The sequence below is a fragment of the Pelodiscus sinensis genome, chromosome 31, assembly GCF_049634645.1.
Source record: "Pelodiscus sinensis isolate JC-2024 chromosome 31, ASM4963464v1, whole genome shotgun sequence".
Classification (NCBI taxonomy): domain Eukaryota; kingdom Metazoa; phylum Chordata; order Testudines; family Trionychidae; genus Pelodiscus; species Pelodiscus sinensis.
Window position 1 is genome coordinate 10,131,326 of NC_134741.1, and position 22,643 is coordinate 10,153,968.

The 22,643-nt window shown below is 50.4% G+C and overlaps 1 protein-coding gene across 2 annotated transcripts; it reads right to left on the bottom strand.

Annotated features, from left to right (window-relative positions):
- Nucleotides 1–975: 975 nt before the first annotated feature.
- Nucleotides 976–22,630, bottom strand: LOC142821490 (uncharacterized). 2 transcript variants are annotated; one of them, XM_075912545.1, is made up of 10 exons: nucleotides 22,485–22,630; nucleotides 19,909–20,343; nucleotides 16,496–16,591; nucleotides 15,716–15,946; nucleotides 15,390–15,412; nucleotides 14,587–14,699; nucleotides 13,969–14,028; nucleotides 11,860–12,060; nucleotides 7,555–7,668; nucleotides 976–7,258 (listed from the first exon to the last, which is right to left on the bottom strand). In XM_075912545.1, exons 2-10 carry the CDS (start codon nucleotides 20,278–20,280, stop codon nucleotides 6,099–6,101), a joined length of 2,370 nt encoding a protein of 789 aa, XP_075768660.1. In that variant the 5' UTR covers nucleotides 20,281–20,343; nucleotides 22,485–22,630; the 3' UTR covers nucleotides 976–6,098. The 2 variants fall into 2 exon arrangements, with proteins under 2 accessions (XP_075768660.1, XP_075768659.1); XM_075912544.1 differs by lacking the exon at nucleotides 22,485–22,630 and adding an exon at nucleotides 20,598–20,899.
- Between the last annotated feature and the right edge of the window lie 13 nt (nucleotides 22,631–22,643).

The window sequence follows — 22,643 nt, forward strand, 5'->3', positions numbered from 1 at the left end:
AGGAGGCACCCAAGCCAGAGAAAGGTTCAATATTTCCAGGTGGCCTGGAGCATGTACTAGGCACATAGTGCTGCTGCCAACTGCTTGGTTGTCTGCTTCAGTGGCCTGGCAGCTGGCCCTCCCCAACCCAAACTCAATCCTGCTCCAGTTCCCTCTGAGCCTGCAGCTGCCCCTGCTCCTCTGGCTTCTTCCCCTGGAGCCATTCCATGGCTGCTGAGGCCCCCGCCCATGAAGCAGTGGGGCCACCAGAGGCAGGCTCCAGTTCCAGCCCCATCTTTGAGCCCCACCTCTCCCTTCCTCACCTCTCCACCAGCCTCCCACTCCCTCCCAGGTTCTTTACCCAGCCCCTCCCCACTTCTACATTCCCCACATGAAAACCACAGTTCGTTGTTTCAGCAGGGAAAAGTCAAGTTTGTTTTACCGGCAAGGGCAGGGGGAGAGGAAAGTGGGGGGGAGAGCAGGGGAACGGTGGGGGGGGGAGAGAGGCACAGAGGGCAATGTAGAGGCCCCTTGTGGGGATGCCCAGGGGAGAGTCTCACAGGTGTCCTTATCTGAAACTCTCCTCCAGAGCCTCTTGGAGATACAAGCCCCCAATGGGCTCCTGGTGGCATCATGGGCACCGAGTTCTTCGGTGGCCCCAGCCCAGGTAGGGCAGCTGCTGCATAGAAGAAAGTGGCTCGGGGAGGGAATACCTGAATGGCCCAGTGGGGGTTGGTGAGTTTTGGCTCGTTCGCACCAACCCAGTCAGTGGACTGTTTCCCTGCGCTTAGGGCTCTGATTTGGGACCCAGTGGAGAAAGAGGGCCTGGGTCCCGCTATCTCCAACCCAGGGGCCGACCCCTTTGCTAGCCCACGCTAAGAGTTCCCTGTCATTGGTCTTGAGCTGAGAAGGCTGTGCACTGGTGAACTAGAGACACTTACCTGTGGACTTGAGCCGAGAAGGCTGTGCACTTGCTAAGTAAGGACATGTCTTGCGGGACCTTAGCCTGGAAGGCTGCGTTTCTGTTGATCCAAACCCCTCACTGGGGGAGCCCCAGCCTGGAGAAGGTGAGGCTTGTGTTAATCAAGGACTCTACCCATAGACGTCAGCCCAGATGCTGATACTTCTGTTAAGGGGCTGGGTTTCATCTCTGCTGGACAATTGGAAACAGGATATTAGGATTTGTTTTTCAGGGATTCCAGGACACAGCTTGGGCTCAGCCCAACTGTGTGACAGGGTACCCACAGGGAGGGAATGTGAGACACACAATCTCTGTATTGGTACAAAAACGTTAGCTCATGTGGCCGGAGTGAGGCTCAGGGGATTTGGATTGTGGGAAGGGACATAGGGTTGGGGCAAAGAGTTGGAGAACAAAGGTGTGAGGTCTGGCTCTGGGGTGGTGCTGGGGATGAGAGCCTCAGGGATGAGGTTTGCAGTGTGGAGGGTTGAGGGCAGGGTTCCCTCAGGCTGAAGCCCACCCACCTCCAAAGCAGAGCCACGCAGTGACTACTCAACTGCTCCAGGGTGGGCTGTGCGGCAGACAGGGCTTATTCTAGCAGTCCTGGACAGTGGCAGGGCCAGAGCCAGAGCCAGAGCCACAATGGGGGCCTGCTTCAGCTGTAGCTCTGTTGTGGGTACTGCATACTTTGACAGACTTGGCCAGGGTCTGAGCCGCAGCAGCATCACAGGCAGTGAGGGCTTCAGCAGCCCCGGCCCAGAGCCATGTGGTGGGGGGGCTCACTCCAGCAGCTGCTCCAGCAGCCAAAGCCAAGGACCCAGAGTGGTGAAGGACTGGCTGCTCTAGAGACTGGGGCCATGTGGTAGAGGTCTGGTTCCAACTCCACTTCATTAAAGATCTCCACCTTGGGATCTCAAAGGTAAATCTGCAGGTTATCTGAGGGATAAAATAGATGGCAGATGACTAGAGAAATGTTCTGCGCCCTGTTCATATTTAACAGCCTAAATCATGTCAAGGAGAACAATTCTCTCTGACCCTCAATATTCTTGTCATTTGTGAAGGCATCAATCACATCAATAATGTTGATGGTGCCAATGATTATTTTTGTCCCCGTGGAAGTTATTTCTCTCACTCTCACACACCCATGTGCACTGTGTAGAGGCAACTAAAACTTTAATGCTGTTGATTATCTTCTATTGATGCTAAATCAATATACAATTGATGACATATTAAAGGGACTTTTCTATGACTGATGGGTCTAAAGCATGCAGATACTATAAGAAATATAATCTATAATTAGATTGTGTCTTATATACAGTGAAGTAATGTGGGCTGAAGAAAAAGAGCTGGATAAAGTTTTCTGGTGATATCCCTAAATTCATCTTCTGAATGTCATTAACTTGCAGCTGCAGAATGAGCTTTAGAGTCAATGGCTAGGGATGGTGCATTCATTTTTTATCCTTTACAAATTACTACACTATGACTAGATTAGACTGGGAGGAAAGTGCAGGGGTTCGGATGAAGGGGACACTGCAGAAGTTAGGGGCACAAGGCAGGGTTTGTGGCAAAGGGTGCACAGGATGGGGGTGCAGGAGATGGGGAGCTCATGGATGAAGGAAAAATAGAGCAAGGGTGGGTGGGAATGAGACTGGGTGCCAAGCTGGTACGTTTTCAGGGTGCATGCATGCAGGGTCACGCACCTTGCTAATTATCCTTTGGTTTAGTATATTTGTTCCATAATTTAAATTGCATATGTGTGTGTGTGTAAAACTCATTAACTCGTGGGTGCCATGTAGGCACACATCTGAACAAGTTCACAGGATGTCACTCTTTGTGCACAAGAAAAAATTCACTCTACTCATGGATGGAAAATCTTAGGACTACTGGTTGAAGGCTCTAGCTGGGGCTGTGATCTTAAAGATGGAGGGGACTGACATGTAGGCCACTGAAAGGCTACATCAAGGAGAAAAGACTCCCACGAGCTCTCGCTGCCCCAGCACACGTGTTACTGTGAAGGGGGAGGAGGGAGACCCACCTCTCCCTGCCATGGTAACTCTGGGCCTGGGGCCATGGGATAGCCAACTGTCCTCTGGCCACAGCGGGACTGGGCTGGGGTTGAGACCAGTGGGTAGAGGTATCTCTCCCCACCAAAGCCCTATAAGCTCATATGGCATTTAATAGGCTGAGGCACAGCCACCTAGCCACATAGCTTACAGGGAACTCAAGTTCTAGGTTTCTTCCCACTGTAGGTTCTCCAATGGCTAACAAAAGTTGAGCTCTGACTGAAGCTTTCCCCACAGTCAGAGCAGCTGAATAGCTCTCTCTCGTCTGTAGGTTGTCTTATGTTTAACACACACGTGGACAAGGGGGAATCTAGTAGATATAGTGTACTTAGATTTCCAAAAAGCCTTGACAGGGTACATCACAAAAGGCTCTTGTGGAAATTAGGTTATCATGGGATAATTGGGAAGATCCTTCCATGGATTGAGAACTGGTTAAAAGACAGGAAACAAAGGGTAGGAATAAACGGTAAATTTTCAGAATGGAGAGGTGTAACTAGTGGTGTTCCCCCAGAGTCAGTCCTAGGACCAATCCTATTCAACTTATTAATAAATGATTTAGAGAAAGGGGTGAGAAGTGAGGTAGCCACGTTGCGGACGTTACTAAACTGTTCAAGATAGTCAAGACCAAAGCAGGCTATGAAGAACTTCAAAAAAAGATCTCACCAAACTGAGTGACTGGACAACAAAATGGCAAATGAAATTTAATGTGGATAAGTGTAAAGTTATGCACATTGGAAAAAATAAACCCAACTACACATACAATATGATGGGGGCTAATTTAGCTACAACTAATCAGGAAAGAGATCTTGGAGTTATTGTGGATAGTTCTCTGAAAATGACCTCAGTGTGCAGCGGCAGTCAAAAAACCAAATAGGATGCTAGGAATTATTAAAAAAGGGACAGAAAATAAGATGAATATCTTACCGCCCGTATATAAATCTACAGCACGCTCACATCTTGAATACTGTGAACAGATGTGGTCTCCTCACCTCAAAAAAGATATTTTGGCATTAAAATAGTTCAGAAAAGAGCAACTAAAATGATTAGGGATTTGGAATGGGTCCCATATGAGAGGCTAAAGAGACTGAGACTTTTCAGTTCAGAAAGAAGGGACTGAGGGGGATATGATAGAGGTGTATAAAATCATGAGTGATGGGGAAAGGATGAATAAAGAAAAACTATTTACTTGTTCCCATAATATAAGAACTAGAGGACACCAAATGAAATTAGTGGGTAGCAGGTTTAAAACTAACACTGGTCTACACTTTTTTAAGAAGTCGTCTGCTTCAGAGATAAAATGTGCTATTTATTATGTATTTTGATGTGCTAAATTCAATAATGACAATTAAAACAACTGATTGGCTGTTTCCAAGATATTTAAATTTTTACATTTTATGTCTATGTATATTGTGTAGATAATAGCGTTTTAATCATAAATTGTAAACCTAGGTCTTTTCATGTGTTTATGTTTGCTTTACATGATAATATTTCACCTGTCCTGTTTATGTAACACTTTAAAAATCAGCAAAAGGGTTATAGCAATAAAATGTATTATGAAACAAAAAGCAAAAAACTATTATGTACATAGTTTAGTCCTATTCAGTGTCTACGCGGCGTTTCTTGGCTTGTCTATTGTATTCATTAATTGGAGCATCTCTTGTCACTGTCCAGCAATAGTCTGCAAGCATTGATGGGCTCCATTTGCCCTAATAGCGTTTCTCCATTGTTGCAATGTCCTGGTGAAATCGCTTGCCGTGCTCGTTGCTCACTGCTCCGCAGTTCAGTGGAAAAAAATCTAACTGAGAGTGCAAAAAATGTATCTTTGGTGACATGTTGCAACCAAGGCTTTTGCATGCCTTGAGGAGGTTTTCCACCAACAACCTGTAGTTGTCTGCCTTGTTGTTTCTGAGAAAATTTATTGCCACTAACTGGAAGGCTTTCCATGCCATCTTTTCCTTGCCATGCAGTGCATGGTCAAATGCACCATCTCGAAGAAGTTCACGAATCTGAGGACCAACAAAGACACCTTCCTTTATCTTAGCTTCACTTAACCTTGAAAATTTTCTACGGAGGTACTTGAAAGTTTGTGTATCCAGTCTGCAGACCAAGCAAGAGAGCAACATCCTTCAAATCGCCACAAAGCTGCCACTGATGTTGGTCATAGTTTATGCACCTCAAAAGTTGTTTCATGTTGTCATAGGTTTCCTTCATATGGACTACATGACCAACAGGAAATGATGGCAAAACATTGCCATTATGCGGCTAAACATCCATGACTTCTAGGAATAACATGATGAAATTCATATCATGTATGACGCAATACCAGCTTCAGATTGCATCATTCATTGTTTTGCCTAAAAAGCAAGTACTGTCCAAACCCAGTCATAGATTTAGTCAAAGGTGTATTTTAGTCATTTCTGGTTTAAATTGAGATCCCTTCCCTTTATAACTCACTTATCCTCCGCCATTCGCAAGTCAAAGGTCGTATATACTGACCCAATAGCATATCTTGAAAACTAGAGCCAATCAACAATTTTAAGCATCATTTTTGTTCTGTGACCCAGAATTAGTAAAGTTTGACTACAGTTATTTCAGAAGCATTTTGGCTGTAAAGCAGTGTAATAATAGAAAGTTCTTCTTCACACAGCACACAGTCAACCTGTGGAACTCCTTGCCAGAGGAGGCTGTGAAGGCTAGAACTGTAACAGAGGTTAAAAAAGAGCTACATAAAATCATGGAGATTAGGTCCCCCATAAAAGGATATTAGCGAGGGGGTAAGGAATGGTGCCCCTCGCCCTCTGTTTGTCAAAGGCTGGAGAAGGATGGCAGGAGAAAAATTGCTTGAGCATGATCTTCGGTCCACTGCCTCAGGGGCATCTGGTACTGGCCACTGTTGGAAGACAGGATACTAGGCTAGATGGACCTTCGGTCTGACTCAGTATGGCCGTTCTTATGTTAATGTTTGACCTGTGTTTGAAACCTTTTCTGCAATCAGAGCTGTTATGAGGCAACTCTCTTGTATGTTTTATCTGATGGTTAGTAAGGCAGGAGCACCGACTATAGCTTTCCCTGCAGTCAGAGCACGTGAAGGGTAGCTCTCATGTGTGGGTTCTCCTATGTCTAACAAGGTGTGAGCTTCTACTGAAGTTTTTCCCACAGTCAGAGCAAGTAAAAGGTTTCTCTCCTGTGTGGGTTGTTCTATGTCTAACAAGCACTGACTTCTGACTGAAGCATCTCCCGCAGTCAAAGCAATTGAAAGGTTTCTCTCCTGTGTGAGTTCTCCTATGGAGAACTAGGTCTGATCTCCCGATAAAGCTTTTCCCACAGTCAGAGCAATTGAAAGGTTTCTCTCCTGTGTGTCTCCTCCTATGTGTAACAAGGTTTGACCTCTTCCTGAAGCTTTTCCCACAGTCAGAGCAATTGAAAGGTTTCTCCCCTGTGTGGATCCTCCTATGGATAACAAGCTCTGAATTCTCATTGAAGCTTTTCCCGCAGTCAGAGCAATTGAAAGGTTTCTCTCCCGTGTGGGTTTTCCTATGTCTAACAAGGTGTTCACTTCTACTGAAGCTTTTCCTACACTCAGAGCAATTGAAAGGTTTGTCTCCTGAGTGGGTCCTCCTATGGTTAACAAAGCATGAATTCTGACGGAAGCTTTTCCCACAGTCAGAGCAGTTGAAGGGTTTCTCCCCTGTACAGGCTCTCCTATGTGTAACAAGGTGTGAGCTGCTCAGAAAGCTTTTCCCACAGTCAGAGTAATTGACAGGTTTCTCTCCTGTGTGGGTTCTCCTATGTCTAACAAGGTGTTCACTTCTACTGAAGCTTTTCCCACAGTCAGAGCAGTTATGGGGTGTCTCTCTTATATGTAGTATCTGATGGTTCGTAAAGTGCAAGTGCTGACTGAAGCTTTTCCCAGAGTCGGAGCACTTGAATGGCTTCTCTCCTGTGTGGGCTCTTTGATGTTCAATAGGAGTTTCACAGTCACTACAAGTGCAGGGTGACTGTCGATGGGGGATTTTCTGTTGAATGGTTTCTGTGTTTGTTTTCTCTCCTCTGCTCCTGTGACTTGATTTATCCTGTCCCCCTCCTGGATGGTTTCCATGCTGCCTTTCTGGGCTATGCTGACTCTCACAAGTCTCTCCCTGCTCACGTATCTGGGAAACATGCCCTTCAGGTCTTCCCAGTAACATCCCACATGGAGACACTTGCTCCGATCCCTCCTGCTGCACAAGATCATGGTTCTCAGTCAGCATCCCATCACCTGTTGGGATAGAGAAATAATCCAGACAGGAGTTATTCTCTATGATGAGCTGAAAGAAAACTCTGAAAGAGGAATAGAAAAGGGGACACACGCTCAAATAATGACTGAATTATCATGAGCTGAGTTCACCCTCCTTCTTCAGAACTCTTCCACAGAAGAGAAAACCCAGTCTTTCCTCATCCACCACACTCTGGCTCAAGTTGAAGACAGGCTGAAGAGTCAGACAGACTTCATGAAAACACACAAGTAACACCTGCTATAAGTTAGTTTCTGAGGCAATTTAACTGATTGCTCACCTGTGTGGATGCCACTGATGATCTCCCCTTCCTCACAGCTCTGGTGATCTGGGACCTGCAACTCCTCCTCTCGCTCCACCCAGGAGATCACATGAGCTTCAGAGAGTGGAAATCCTGTTGGAGAGTAAGTAATCAAGTGCTGATCTTGTTCATTAAGGTCTCTGCCATTACTGCTTCCAGAGCCAGGATCTGAGTCACCCATCCAGAGAGGCTCCTTTTCCCACCTTGCAGAGACTGGGATCTGGCTGGTACAAGAGCCAAGGACACACACACAACTGCAGTAAAGGCGCATCCCCTCCCTCCACCTTGAGAATGGCCCAGCTCTTTCCCCAGGGGAGCTGAGCACTCTGTTGCACTCTCTAGGGTACAACTCAGTCCCCCTCAAAGCCCATTCCATCCCCCTCATCCCCAGTATCTCAGGGCAGGACAGGGACACACTGCTCAGAAGGGGAGCCCTAGGGAGGGCTGGCAGGTCTGACACCAAAGCCCCCAGACAGGGCTCAGACTGTAGCGGCCACATGCCAGGTCACTAGGACTTGGAGAGGAAGGACTAGCTCTAGCTCCCCAAGGCTCTGTCCACAAAGCTCCTGGCAGGTGGGCTGGGCTCCCCCTGCTCTTTGGCTCAGATGTTCTACTTGGGCCAGAAGAAGGCCCAAGATAGATATTGGGATAGAGAGTATGCTTATTAAGTTTGCAGATGATACCAAACTGGGTGGGGTTGCAAATTCTTTGGAGGATAGGGACATAATTCAAAATGACCTTAGCAAGTTAGATAAATGGTCAGAGGTAAACAGGATGAGGTTTAATAAAGAGAAATGCAAAGTGCTCCACTTAGGAAGGAACAATCAGTTCCATACATACAAGATGGGAAGCGACTGTCTAGGAAGGAGCATGGCAGAAAGGGATCTAGGGGTCATAGTGGACCACAAGTTGAATATGAGTTAACAGTGTGATGCTGTTGCAAAAAAAAGCAAATATGATTCTAGGTTGTATCAACAGGTGTGTTGTAAGCAAAACTCGTGAAGTCATTCTGCCGCTCTACTCTGCACTAGTTAGGCCTCAGCTGGAGTACTGTGTCCAGTTCTGGGCACCACATTTCAAAAAAGATGTGGAGAAATTGGAAAGGCTACAGAGAAGAGTGACAAGAATGATTAAAGGTTTAGAGAACATGACCTATGAAGCCAGGCTTCATGAATTGGGCTTGTTTAGTTTGGAAAAAAGAAGATTAAGGGGGGGACATGATAGCGGTTTTCAAATATCTAAAAGGGTGTCACAAGGAGGAAGGAGAAAATTTGTTCCTCTTGGTTTCTGAGGACAGGACAAGGAGTAATGGGCTTAAAGTGCAGCAGGGGAGGTTTAGATTGGACATTAGGAAAAAATTCCTAACTGTCAGGGTGGTCAAATATTGGAATAAATTGCCAAGGGAGGTGGTGGAATCTCCCTCTCTGGAGATATTTAAGAACAGCTTAGATAGACATCTGTCAGGGATGGTGTAGACCAGGCATGTCCAAAGTCCGGCCCGTGGGCCAATTGTGGCCCGGTTTCTGGTTTAATACGGCCCCCCAGATAATTTGGCAATATCTATCTTTTATGGCCCCCAACAAATCCATATGTATTGAGATGAATACACTGTAAAAATCTCAGTTAATGTCAGTTGGTCTAAATCAGTTATAAATATATTTGGACACAACATGTATACTTGGTGTTATGTTCCTGTTCATATTTTTTGCACTTAAAAGTTGACAGACAACCTTTATTACCAATAATATGTAATGTACTTTACAATGTTCCTGACATATATTTCAGCTTCCTGGATTTTTTTTTTCATCTGGCCTTCAGATATGAAAGGCAGAGTGATTTAACACCTGTTTAGATTTGTCATCCATGTGACGAAATGAAAAGTATGCCGTTTGCAATAAACTTTGCATAAAATAGTTAATTTGCATTTAATTTTAATGGTTCAAAGAATGTCAGGCAAAATGGTCGGCCCTCACGCATGTTCACTTCATCAAATCTGGCCCTCTTTGAAAAAAGTTTGGACACCCCTGGTGTAGACGGTGCTTGGTCCTGCCTTGAGGGCGGGGGGCTGGACTCGATGACCTCTTGAGTTCCCTTCCAGTCCTATTATTCTATGATTCTAAGGCAGAGGAAGTTGCCTGAGCAGCTAAGTGAATCCTTGGCAGGCTGCTTCAGGCCCTGCCTATGCTCTTGAGCCCTGATCCCAACTACCTGTGTCTGGGTGAGCCCTGCTAGCTGCCCACAACAGCTGCCGTTCCCGTGGCTGCCCAGGGTGGCGCTAGGCTTCTCCAGCAACCAGCCAGGGTGAAGCTGGGCCATGCTGCTTCTCTGATGTTTGTGGCTGTTACTCAGCTCCTCGTCTGTAGCCTTGGTACTACTCTGCCAGCAGCAGCCTTTGTGTGGTTTCCCAGCCTCCCTCTTCCGGTGAGCCTGGCCTTTGATTTTGGGCCGCTCCAGGGAGACACAGAATCTACCACATTTGCACCTTGTGAGCGCCTTCCCCTCAGCTTTGCTTCCACCCCTTATTGGACCTGCATTTAGTGTTTGGAAGAGCCACCTGTGATGTGACCATGGAGATCATTGTGCTACCAGTGTTACACAATCGCAAGAAAGCTTGTGCGAAGCATGCTGTGTGCCGAGTCAATGGGAAAATTCTGATCTGATTACTAGGATTATCTTGTTTATGCCCATTATTTTTTAACTAAAACAAGCCAGGCTTTGGCAGAATGGTGGAGCACTGCTATCAACTAACCAAGAAATCACATTCCTGAGCAGGAGGAGGGCAATCAACACCGCTCTCTGCAGGAACTGCAAACACAGTCCTACCAAATAGCTCACTGACCCTTGTGCACATGAACGGGATGAGGGGATAATGGATATGGATGTTTTGTTCAAACAAACAGGGAGAAGGCCAAGGGGGATAGCAACACATTGAACGCAACATTAATTTTGTTTGTGTCAATGTGAGAAAAGAAGTCACAGAAGGGGCATGTTGATACTGGCTGAGGAGCAGTGTTCTAGCTGCTGACTGAGCTGGTATCATTATTGGGTTGGAACAAGTCTCACTATACCTGTGTCTGAGGAGCTGGGACGCTAGCACCCTGCTCCTTTCACAATAAACCTGGCCGAGTGCCTTAGCCTCCGAATGGAGCATGGGTCTTTCTTAGCAGTAACCCTGTGGTGTGCTGCATGGATAAGCTGCACGCTCTGACAGTGCTGCTGGCATCAAGGCTCCAGAAAGAGCCACCCACCCTGAACAGCTGTAACAATGCTCTGTGGCGCTAGCAGCAATTCTTAAGGCATTGCAGTCGCTATGGGAAGCAAAATTATCAAACCCAGCAGCACCTGGGAACTCTGGTGTAAATCAGGACCCCACTGTGCTATCGGGATGCTCATATGGAGCTAAGCATCACCGCTCTTTAGTGTAGGTATCCTTCCCAGCCCTGAGAAACAAGGACACACTATAATAGCTATTACAGAGAGAGGCGACCGCACACAGAGTCTCTAAGGGACTTGATCAAGGTCACACAGGAAGTCTATGACAGAGGCAGAGAACTGAACACAGGTCTCCTGAGCATGAAGCCAGACATTCACACAGGAAGAAAAAGTTCCTACCTGAAGATATAAAAAGACAAGACAGGTGACCTGATTTATCTCCACTGCACAGAGAGGCAAGTGAACCCCAGAGAGAATGAAGCTGAACTTTTGAAAGGAAACCCAACCTGTGCCTGAAATGCAAGGAGAGCTCTGCTCACGTTTCTCTACTACAGAGCTACCTCAGACAAAATACTCGCAGAGCGTCAACTGCCTCATCCATCCTCCCTCAGCGCCAGCATCCAGCCCCTCCCACTGACAAATACCAGCATGTCACAGAGATTAGCTACAGGCAGGGAAGGACTCTGGGAACCGTACCCTCCTTCCAATCGCTGAGCACACTGCCGCACGGGGACCCTGAAGCCCCTAACAGCAGTCAGATCAAGACCTCTGGTACCTGCTGTTCCTGCCTGAGCCCTTCCACTTACACGTCTGGTCAAAATACAAGATGGGCAAGATAGCGGGGGAAGCGCAGCGAAACCTTAGGTGTGGGAAGAGCCATTGTTATATCCTTGAACCTGCCTTCCCTGGGAGGGAGCATGGAGGGGACAGTCTTTCACACAAGAGCCAGGATTATTATGGCAGATACTCCTGACATTGGGGCAGAGGCAATGAATAACCCTGAACCAAACACAACCCAGATGCTCCAGAGCCCACCCAGCTGCTGTTACCCAAGGGGACAGGAATCCTTACTCAGCCAGTTCACAGCCTCATAATTCTCCTGCATCACATCCCTGTAGAGGGCTCTCTGGCCCGGGTCCAGCAGAGCCCATTCCTCCTCAGAGAAGTACACAGCCACCTCCTCGAAGCTCACAGGCTCCGCCACGGCCAATTCCTGTCCCTGGCTCCTCAGGCCAGAGACTGAGCTGGAGACAAACATGGGTGTTCTGCAGCCTGGTAGGGGGAGAAGGGGCATTGGAGACATTTCAGAAGAGGCTTTAACCCTTTCCACACCCCCATTCTGCCCAGACTCTGTCCGTGGTGAGACACATGCTAGACTCTGCCATTGTGGGTAAAAGTTTTAGTCTAGATATTCCAGAAACAGAAGTTAGATCCCAAATCCATATTCATTTCTCTCTGTACCTGGCGTGAGTTACAACATTACTCCGTCTGCAACAATGGGATTTAGTTCTCAGCACCCAGTGTTTCTGATAAGCCACATATTCATCTGCCTGAACATGGACATAGACCAAATGCAGGCTGCTGTATTTAAAACCCTTAGTCTTCATTCATAGATTTGCAGCATAAACTTTGCTCTCTCATCTGACAGAGACGTTATAAACCCTTTCCACAACAGAGTCAGTGAAGGTAACACCACCATTCAGATGCTTATTATTAAACATGTGTGCTGAGTGTTTGCAGGAAGAGCTCTTAAAATTCATGGATTCATGGGATCAGAAGATATCCTTAGTCATGCAATCCCCCTCTGTGGCACAAGCCATTACACTTAGTCCGGTTACCCAGGCACAAAGCTGTTTCCCCACAGTGTACTTTCAAGAAAGTCCCCCAGTGATTTGAAGACATTAAGAGATGGGAGAATCCACCAGTTCTTTGTTCATTTGTTTCAGTAGCTAATCTGCTTCCCTATCAAACATTTGTGCCTCTTTTCTAGCCTAAAATGGTCTGGCTTGAGCTTTCACTTATTGGCTCTCACTGAGCCGTATCCACCCGATGGGGTGGGCAATACATTTTGATGGGGGCCAAATGGAAAGTGGCTGAGAGCTGCACTCTTCCATGACATTAATGCACAAAATGCAGGGTCTTGGATGGACATTGGGAGAAGAAGGAAGCTTGGGATAATGGTGTGGGATGCAGGACAGGTAGAGGGGTCTAGGAGGGAGTTTGGGTGAAGGAGGCAGGCTGTGATCTAGGACACTGGATTAGCCAACTACTCATTAGATATTTAAAGTAACTTTAATTTAGAGAAATGACTTGGTGGACTAATAAGGGGCTGTGGGTTTCTGACCACTGAGAGCTCTTGCATATATAGCTGCAGGAGGAGGACAGAGTTTGGGTATGCAGAGCAGAGGGCAGGAGTGGGAAGCAGAGATTAGGAGGGGAAGGGAGAGGTTGGGGTGGCAGAGGCAAGCTCTGGATAGGAGACTTATCTGAGTGACTCCTGGCCAGAGCCCAAGCATCGTAGGCAGGCAGGGAGCCTGCCCGACCCTCTCATTGGCTGCAGGGCCATATGCGTGTGTGAATAATTATAATCCAGAGGGGAGGGGGCACGGTGCTTTGTTTCTTGCCAGAAACCAGCCAATGAGATTGTCCTGGGGGTAGAAGCAGCACCTGAAGCCTTCTCCCCTCCCCTCCAGGTTCACAGTCGCTTTCTGAATGACTTGCAGATGGGGAGTGGCATCCGTGGGGTGGATCTGGCCCATGGGCTGTATTTTACCCAGGCCTGCACTAGACTTAACAGCCCTTGGGGATCCAGCAGTTTCTTGCCTTGAACAAACTGATACAGTGGAAGCCAGTCAGCTACAAGCCTTTCAGCCTATTCATTGTTTGAAACCAACCCCAGATTGAAACTGACTGAGCAGTGAAATCTGAGCCTGAAGGTGCTGTCCATTGTGTGCTTTAACTTCACCCCTTTAGCATCACAAACTCACAGACCACTGTTTCTCAAAGTGTCCACAGGTCCCTATGCAGCACCCCTGGGGCTCCTCATTGATCAGTGGGTGAGATTTAGGGCTGTGCATGCCATGGTCACTGGGTTTCGTTGGTAACTTCAATGACAATCCCATGAAAATGTTTTCACAGGAATTTTCTCATCATTTAAAGAATCTCCACCTGCAAACTCACCTTGTCTGAAAGCTCCCAGGGATTTTAATCTTCCTCTCTCCAGTGCAGAGGACAGAGTGTCTAGTGGGCGAAGGGATAAGAGAGGTGAGATTCTAGGTTCTCCTCTTTATAACAATGTCCCACTCTGAACTCTGCATTTCAATTGTATCAGAGACCAGATACACACACACTCAGGTATTTAGTATAAAAGAGTCTGAAACTTTCATTTCCTCTCTCACTCGGGCACCTCCCAGCCATGCATCCAACATCCCTGCAGCCTCTCACCCATCCCAGGAGAGAGAAGCTGTGAGATTTACTCTTCCCTCCTCACCCCCTCCCACTTGGTTTCTCATTCACTCACTGCCTCTTATCATATCCTGGAGCGGTGGTTGTGGGACATGTAGCCATCACAGTAACTTTGGCCATTTTGATCTCTAAATGGGAGGTTCAGAGTTTGCAAACCCCTGGCTCTATCTGCAAGCAGGTGGGTCTGTTCGCTCAGTGTCTCTAAGGAGAGCAGAGTGATGTGGCCGTCATTCTCCATGTGGGAATTGAGGCAGAGGGAGGTTGGCTTCAGAGTCCAATTCAATAGTCTCAGATACTTGAACCACTTTCCCCTCATCCATCCCTTCCAGGTACCTTTGAACTGCCTCAGAGTCTCCGATAGAGCAATCGTTTTCTGGGAGAAACTGCTGACTTGTTCTTCCAGTTCAGGGGAAATCTCTGACAGCTGGAACTGCCCCGTCTCACACCTGGACAGAAACAATTCCATGTGATTGTATTTAGTTTACTGCTGATAAGTTCTGGCTAGTAAGTCTCAGCTCTAACAGGCCTGGGGTTAGAATCCTCCAATTCTCCCAGCCTGAGAGCAGGGACAACACATCCCATGGCCGTGCAACCTTCCCCTGAAAGGTCCCATTGCTGTTCTTCACTTCTGGTCTGGGGAGACTGGCTGGGGGACTAAAGGGGAATTGAGTCTCCGTGGCCAACTTACTCCTTGGCCCAGACGCCGAGGGACAGAAGGTTCCCATGTGAAGGGCTGAAAGAATCTGTCCACTAGGGACTACAGTGAGACACCAGCTCCCCCCTCCCCAGCTCCTTCCACACAGGTCTCCAAACAGCCCTCAGGTGGGACAGACTCTTGGTCCCTGCTGCTCTGGGCTGAATGTGCCCAGCAGTGACAGGCCCATGTTCCACCCCACAGTCCTGAAGTAGCCAGTCCCCAGGGAGGTGAGAGCTCTAGGAAACACCTGAGGTCAGACTGTGTCCTGAATGGGGAATTCCAGAGTCTAAAGTGCGAGGATGAGACCCTCAGAATTAAATGAGTCAGAAATATTTGTATCTAACACCTGGCTGTAGAGCCCTGTGGAGATGTGGTGCTAACATCAGTTCCAAGCCCTTTCCCTGCGCTCTGCAGTGTGAGGAGAGTGAAAGCCACGTACCTACTCAGGGCGCTTCTGACGTCCTAGAAAAAAAGACAGAGAAAAGAATCTCAGCTCCATTGGACACCCACAGGGGACCTCACAGAAAGGATTATGCAAACATGGGAAGAGGCCCTGCCCCCAGGAACATGGATCCTCTGAGCTAATGGGGCTTTGCCATTTCTCATAGCTCTGTGCCTGTAACTCTACAAAGCACAAGAGTCACTCACATGGCAGCAATGCGCAAGGTATTATACTGAGATCTGACAGCTGGACCCCAGCACCTGTGATTCAGGAGCCTCCCCTTCCCTGTGTGAGGAGCTGGGATGTTTCTCCCTCAGTCTCACCTGCAGGAATTCACTGGCTGGCTTCTGACACTTCCCCTCCAGCTCACCGATCCACTCACTGAGGCGGGAAATCTGCATGGAGAGGTTCCTGATAGTGTCAGTCTGGAACCTCCCAATCTCCTCATCTAACTTCTCCAGCTGGGCCAGCAGGAGTCGCTCTTGTTCCTCCAGGAACAGCTGCAGCTGCTGAAACTCGGCCACAATCATCTGCCTCTCTGCTTGGGTCCATTTCTGTGTGAAAACAGGGAAAGGGCTGGTCAGGGGCATGGACAGAGCCCAGGGCTCTTTCATGGGGAACAGCGCGCAGCAGCAAGAATTTCTTGGAAAAACCTAAAATGTGTGACATTTGACTCTACTTTGTGGTTACTCGGCAGAGGCGACTCTCCCAGCATCTCCTTTGACCCATGTCCCTCAGTCATGGGCAACATCTTCTGTCATTCATGGGCTCTGGGAATTCAGACCCAGAGCAGCAGCAGGCAGGACTTAGCACCAGCCTGACAGAGATACCCAGAGAGGAAAAAGAAGCAAACATGTTAATGCACCAAGTGAGCAGACAGCCCTTCAGGGAACATTCAGCTCCCTTGGGAAAGCCACAAAGGCTGGACACGAACTCATGCTGACATGGATGCTCAGGGCCTGCCTACACATGGATCTCAGCCAGCAATCCATGATCCAGGAGAAACACAAACAAGCCCAACCTCACCAAGACCACACAGGCGTCTGCCTCCTAACAGCCCTCCCACGGCCAGTCCCTGCTGGTCCATAGCCACAAGCACTTACCAGATACTCCTGGCTTTTCCCTTCTGCTGTTGTTTTCCTTCTCAGCAGCTTTTCTCTCTCCTTCTTCAGAGTCTTCAAATGAGTCTCCAATTTGTCCTGAGGAAGCAGATGTAAGCACGAGGGCAAACCCCATTAGATGTTGGGAGCCCATTTATCTGCCTTTAAGAGAGTCCCAATTTTGTGGAACTCTGCCCTTGTCCAGCAGGGACTCAGCCCTGGACATGGGTTTATCCATAGAAAAAGAGACAGGAGAAGACTGAAGGTATGTCTACACAGCAAAGTTAATTTGGAATCACAGCCTGGAGGGAGCCTGCCATGCACCCCGGGCACCCAGAGCCATCCAAGCAAGCTTGTCGCCAGTGTCATCCAAGGCTAGGGAGGCCTCGACATGTGAGTGCCATCACTGTCCCCTTATGTGGGGGGGGGGGGGGGAACCTAGGGACTGCGCGTGTGGTCCTTGCTGACCACAGATCATGCAGCAACCTGTGCATGTGCCACACAGGAGCCCTGGCCTGTTACCCACACGCATGTATGTATGAAGGCACATGACATGCTCCTGACCCCGGGGAGAGACACTGCACAATGCCCTCTCTCCAGAAGCTCCCTCTATGCAGAGGCAGGGCACATCTCCCCTCCTCCCCCCACCACTCCCCCACACAATATACAGCACAGGGGCATGGGTGCAGTCCTGGGCCAGCTCACACTCCCAGGGATAGCAGGACATGATGGTGCGGAGACCTGCCGTCCTCAGCTTGCAGAGCGGGGCAGGGTTTCACCCACTGTGTCCCCAGGGATAACTGAGCAGGTCTCTTGTTTCTCCACAGCTGCACCAGCTGCGAGTGCAGGGCGCAGCACCCCGCCCAGGACAGCCTCCCGCACCCAGGCCAGCAGGATGACCCGGCACCTGGAGGAGTACCACTGGCAGCACCTGGCACTATATGTCAGGCAGGTCTGCTGCCAGGAGCGCTGGGTGGAGGAAGACCTGCAGCTGCAGCAGGAGGGCTTGCAGGAGCTGCTGGAGCAGGGCCGTGCCATCCATGACAACCTGTAGACCCTGGTGCAGAGACTGGTGCCGGCTGCCGCTCCAGCCCCTGTGGCTGCCCCAGCTATCGCTCCTCCTCCCACTCCTGCTTTCCCTCCCGCTTCTTCTTCCTCCCCCCCCACCTGTTCCCCCTCCCGCCCTCTCGGGGACGCCAAGGACCCCCACACGCAGTGCTGGGAGACAGGAGGGCCGGGAAGACCCCCCAACCCTGAGGTTCTCCTCCCCCTTCTTCCCCTTGCCTTCCCCTTCCAAATCCTTCCTCCCAGGTGTCCCTCTCCCTCCTCCCCTCTCCAGCCTCCTTTCCCAACTCTCACCAGGGTTTCATCCCCCCCAGTTTTGTTAAATAAAGAGTTTTTGTTCATGAAAATACAGGTATTTTATTGGAAATCAGGAAGGCGGGTTAAGGAGGGGTAAGCGGAAGGACATGAGGGAGGAATGAGGCACAAGCCCCCAGTGGCGCAGACCATGGAGGCTGAGTGCTCCTCATGGTGGACGCTCTCCCGCAGGGCCTCCTGGATACTGACAGCCCCCCGATGGATGTCCTGGATGGCAGCCTGCAGCAGGTGCAGCCAGGCTGACAGCAACGCATCCACAAGACGCACCCGAGTGCCCAGGGGCTGCTCTGGCTCCATGTTGCCGAGTGCCAGGGTGTCTTGAGTGAGAGCAACCAGAGCACTCTGAGAAACAAATGCTTTGCTGTCCCGCAGCAAGGCAGGAAATCAAGCAGGGACACCTGAGCATTGGCTGCCTGGGGAGAGGGGGAAGGGGGGGGGGAAGGGGCGTTATGTGTGTGTCCCCTTAAGCACAAGCCTCAGCCTCAGGCAACAGCCACACAAAGATACCCCTGACCTGGTTCCAGCCGGCCTTAAATCCGATTCTGTGTCCACTCAGCGTGGATGCAGTAGTTCAAATTAGCAAAACGCTCATTCAAACTGCATTTTGTGTGTACACACGTTAATTCAAGTTAGCTTAATTCGAATTAACTATTTCGAATAAAGATAACTCAAATTAACGCTGTGGTGTAGACATACTCTGAGGATGCAGGAGGACACCTGCAAAGGTTGAGAACGGATCGGTGGTGGCACCTTCCTAAAGAACGACGCAGGTGGGGGATTAGGGAGGTAAAAATGCTTAACAATACTAATCACCACCTCGTCATCTCCAGCCTGATTCTGGCCTGCATATTTCTACCTGCCTCTGGAAATTTCCATTACATGCATCTGACGAAGTGGGTCTTTGCCCATGAAAGCTTATGCTCCTACACTTCAGTTAGTCTATAAGGACTCCATGCCGCTTTTGCAGATTCAGACTAACACGGCTACCCCCGATACTGAATACTAATCATGTAACCGATTACAATTTTATCAATGACAGTATTTTTTACCCTGCTGACAGGCAGGGCTGGTAGTGTAAATAGGCTCTCCTGGTATTGGGGATCTCTGACAAGGTCTGCTGGGGACAGCCACAATAACTGTTGGCCAATAGAAACTCCCAGCAGCTGCAGACTGACAGTAGCTGCCAGAGGCAAGCGGGCACTGCTGGGACAGTGGGAAGTTTAACCAGTAACTGGCACCAATAACCATTAGCTCATCAGTTAACCAGTTTGAACTCTTGCTACAATCCAGTTGAATCCCAGTTCTGCCTGGCATAGACCTGTGCTTCCTGAAACCCTGCTATGGGTGGAGTGAAGGCGCTCGGGGCCCCACACAGCATCCAGTCCAGCAACCTCATCTAGTGCCAGCTGCTGAATCAGAGTTTAACCCCTCATGGAGCAGCCCAGGAGTTCAGCATCTTAGCGGGAAACCTCCTCTCCCTGCGGGGCCTGGGGCTTTATCAAGGCATCTTTCCCTCATAAAGGCCACACTTCATCACTGTTCAGTGATGCTGAGGGGCAGGGAGCTAGGTCCCTACCAGTTAGGGCAGGGATTTTCCCTTGCTGGGTGTTGTGCAGGGCCCAGATGCCACTGCGGGTCTATAAGGCAAATGCCAGATTATTAGTCCTGTTCCTCCAATCAGTAACAGTGTGTAACCTCCTCTTCTCCAGTCCCAAGGCAGCTCACTGACGGAGTGGCCTGTTGCTCCTGTGATCTAAACCTCTCTGATAACTTCCCTTGTGCAAACACCCCTTCTGCCACCAGCGAGGGCTGGGTTTCAGGATTCAGAGCCTCAGAGAAACATTTCCCACATCAGGTACCTGTAAAGACTTGATGTGAGTTGCCACAAAGCCAGAGCTTTTACTTTTTACAGCATCACTTGTACCATGAAGGCTTTACAGAGCTGTGCCACACCTGGGCCCGGTAACAGTCAGTGAAATTAGCCTGTAATTAAAACCCAACGTTATTTCCCGTTACACTGGACAGCAACTCTGTACCTTGTACTCCTGGGCAGCTTCCTGTATAGGCGCCACCGTTTGATCCCAGGATCTGTCACACACCACACAGATGGGAGTTTGATTCTCTTCACAGAACAGCTTCAGAGCCTCCTGGTGCTCCCCACACACCCCGTCCCATCTTGCTCTCTGTGCTGCCTGGAAACTCAGCGGCTTGGCTAGTTCCACCACGTTTGCCAGCTGCCGGTTGGGCCGGAGGGGTCCCTGCTGCTCAGTGTCTCTGCACTGACGGCTGAGGGTGGCCTGGCAGGAATTGTGCCCACACTCCAGAGTGACAGAGGCTGTGAAATCCTCCAGACAGACGGGACGCGGCGCTTCCTCCCGGACACTTTCCAGGGAGCGCTCTGCTGCCATGGCTGCCTCTGGGCTGGGCAGCCACTTCCCTGTGCTCAGCAATGGGGGGAGGGGGCACCAGCACTGAGGATACAAAAAAAATCAAAATTAAAAACCAAAAAAGCCCCAAAAGCTTCGCTGCCCCCCTGCCCGCTCCCAGGACTTCCCCTGGGCCCCTCAGCCCCCTGCCCAGCCAGACCCCCGGTCTCTGCGCCCCTCATGCCAGGGCCCCGCCTCCCTGTGTTCAAATCCCCCCCCCCCCGCACACTCTGCAGCCCCCCCGCCCGGCGGGAGCATCAGACACGGGAGGGGGGGGCGAGGCCCAGCGCCGGACACACCCGCAGCGCAGGACGGGAAGTCACAGCCCCCCTCCAGCTCCCTCGCGCTGCGCTGCGGCCTCCCCCGCGCTGGGCCAACCCCGCAGCGAGTAACGGCGCCAACGGCCCCTGTCAACGGCTCCCGCCTCAGGGCGCGCGGCGCGGGGCCGGAGCACGGCCGAAAACGCAGGGACTGGGACGGGCGCGGTTAGACCGCGCATGCGCAGCGGGTCAATAACTCCGATGAGAGCCCAGCGCCAGGGCTTAGCTCAGACCGAGGGGCTCCCCTCAGTGACGTTGTTTGCCCCGCCCCTTGCTCTGAAGCCCGAGTGACAAGCGAACCCCCGGCTGTGAGCCCCGAGTGACGTGCGATTTCCCCGCCCCCGTACGGCGTCATCAATGACGTTTATTGCCTCGCCCCTTGCTCTCCCGCCCGGGAGTGACGGGCTGCCCCAGAGACACTGAGGGCGCGGGGGAGAGATTCGGCAGGGGCCGGGGCAGGGGCTCCACGAACCAATCAGAACGCGGAGCCTCAGTGACGTCACCGGGCCCCGCCTCCTGGCGCGAGACACGGACCCGCCCCCCCGCCCAGAACCTGCAGGCGCGCGCGGAGCCCGGGCCCAGAACGTATCACCCCGGCTGGGCCGAGATACGCGGCACGTGCGCGGGGGCCGGGCCCTGGGCCGGGGCAGGGAGCGCCTGGGACTACCCCCACCCAAATCCTCCATGCAACCGTGACACCCCCACAACCCCCCCCCCGTGACCGTGACACCCCCCTGACCCTCCACAACCTCCCCAGCGAACGTGACACCCCCTGTGAGCCCCCTGCAACCCCCCTGCAACCCCCCCACAACCTCCCCTGAGATTGTGACACTCCCTGCGAGCCCCCCGCAACCTCCCCTGCAACTGTGACACCCCCCTGCGAGCCCCCCGCAACCTCCCCTGCGATCATGAAATTCCCCGTGCAAGCCCCACCCTACACCTCCCATTCAAGCTCTCAGCCCCCCTTGCGAGCCCCTTACAATCCTCCCTATGGGGCCCCCCACAGCCCTCCCTGTGAGCCCACCACACTCCCTCCGAACCTCGCACTTCATCCCATGGGGCTTTGACAGAAGTGTCCTGGGCTCTCACTGGGAGATCCCTGTTCTGTTCATTTCCTCTGGGGCACCTGCATAGGGCACTGGGCAGACAGGACACTGGGCTGGAGGGGCTTTTGATCTGACCCAGCCTGGTCACTTCTATTGACACTGAGGCTCCTTTAGAATGAGCCAGAGCAGCCTTAGCACACATCAGAATCGGGCCCCTGAAACATGGATTCCAGCTGGAATAAGTGTTTGGCCTGAGAATTGGATGTCACTGGGCTTGAAGGGAGCAGATGCCAGCGAACCTTGATTTCACTGTCCACTCACAAACCCAGGAAAAAAATCTTTCCATTCATAGTAACTGAAAGTTACACACACGCCCAGAAAGAACTGAGGCAGCTTGAAAACTTCTTAGAGTTCAAGGACTTGAATTAGTCTGTCTTGGGAGTCACACTGACAATTTGTGGTTTAATAATAAAGATTGTACTGTTTGAATCTCAGTGTCTGTCACTGAATAGTTACTGTCTGAGCTGAGTATTGCCTGCCCCTCCCCCTAGCATTTCCCACTGCTGTGAAAATTGAACATGGTAAAACTGTGCAACCCAGAGCATGTAACTAGATACATATAAATACTCAACTATTACTTTGTGTGTCCACATCAAACACAATGAATTCTGCATAAGCCTCACTCTGGCTCCTTACATGCACAGTTCTGGGAGCTGATCAGCCCAGCCTGGTGGATTCTGGGAAACGTGATGCCCCAGGACCCTCCACACCAGCCCAGGGGTGGGTGCCAGGGCCAGAGCCCTAGTGGGACATTGCTCACCAAAGCCTCCAGTGCTGTGTTGTCCTCATTGGCTCCTTCCAATCCAGCAAACAGCCTGAGTCAGCTCCAGGGAGGGGCACAGCCAGTTGTAGCTGGAGACAGGGCAAAGGCTGAGCTCAGGAAATTGAAACTAATTCTGTTCCCCAGCCCAGAGGAGCC

Coding starts and splice junctions, on each gene's coding strand:
- LOC142821490 (XM_075912545.1), bottom strand. CDS start 20,280: ATGGCAGCAGAGCGCTCCCTGGAAAGTGTCCGGGAGGAAGCGCCGCGT. Junction 16,592..19,908: donor AAGCTGCCCAGGAGTACAAG/GTACAGAGTTGC, acceptor CTGCTTCCTCAG/GACAAATTGGAGACTCATTT. Junction 12,061..13,968: donor CCTGGGAGCTTTCAGACAAG/GTGAGTTTGCAG, acceptor TCCCCCTACCAG/GCTGCAGAACACCCATGTTT.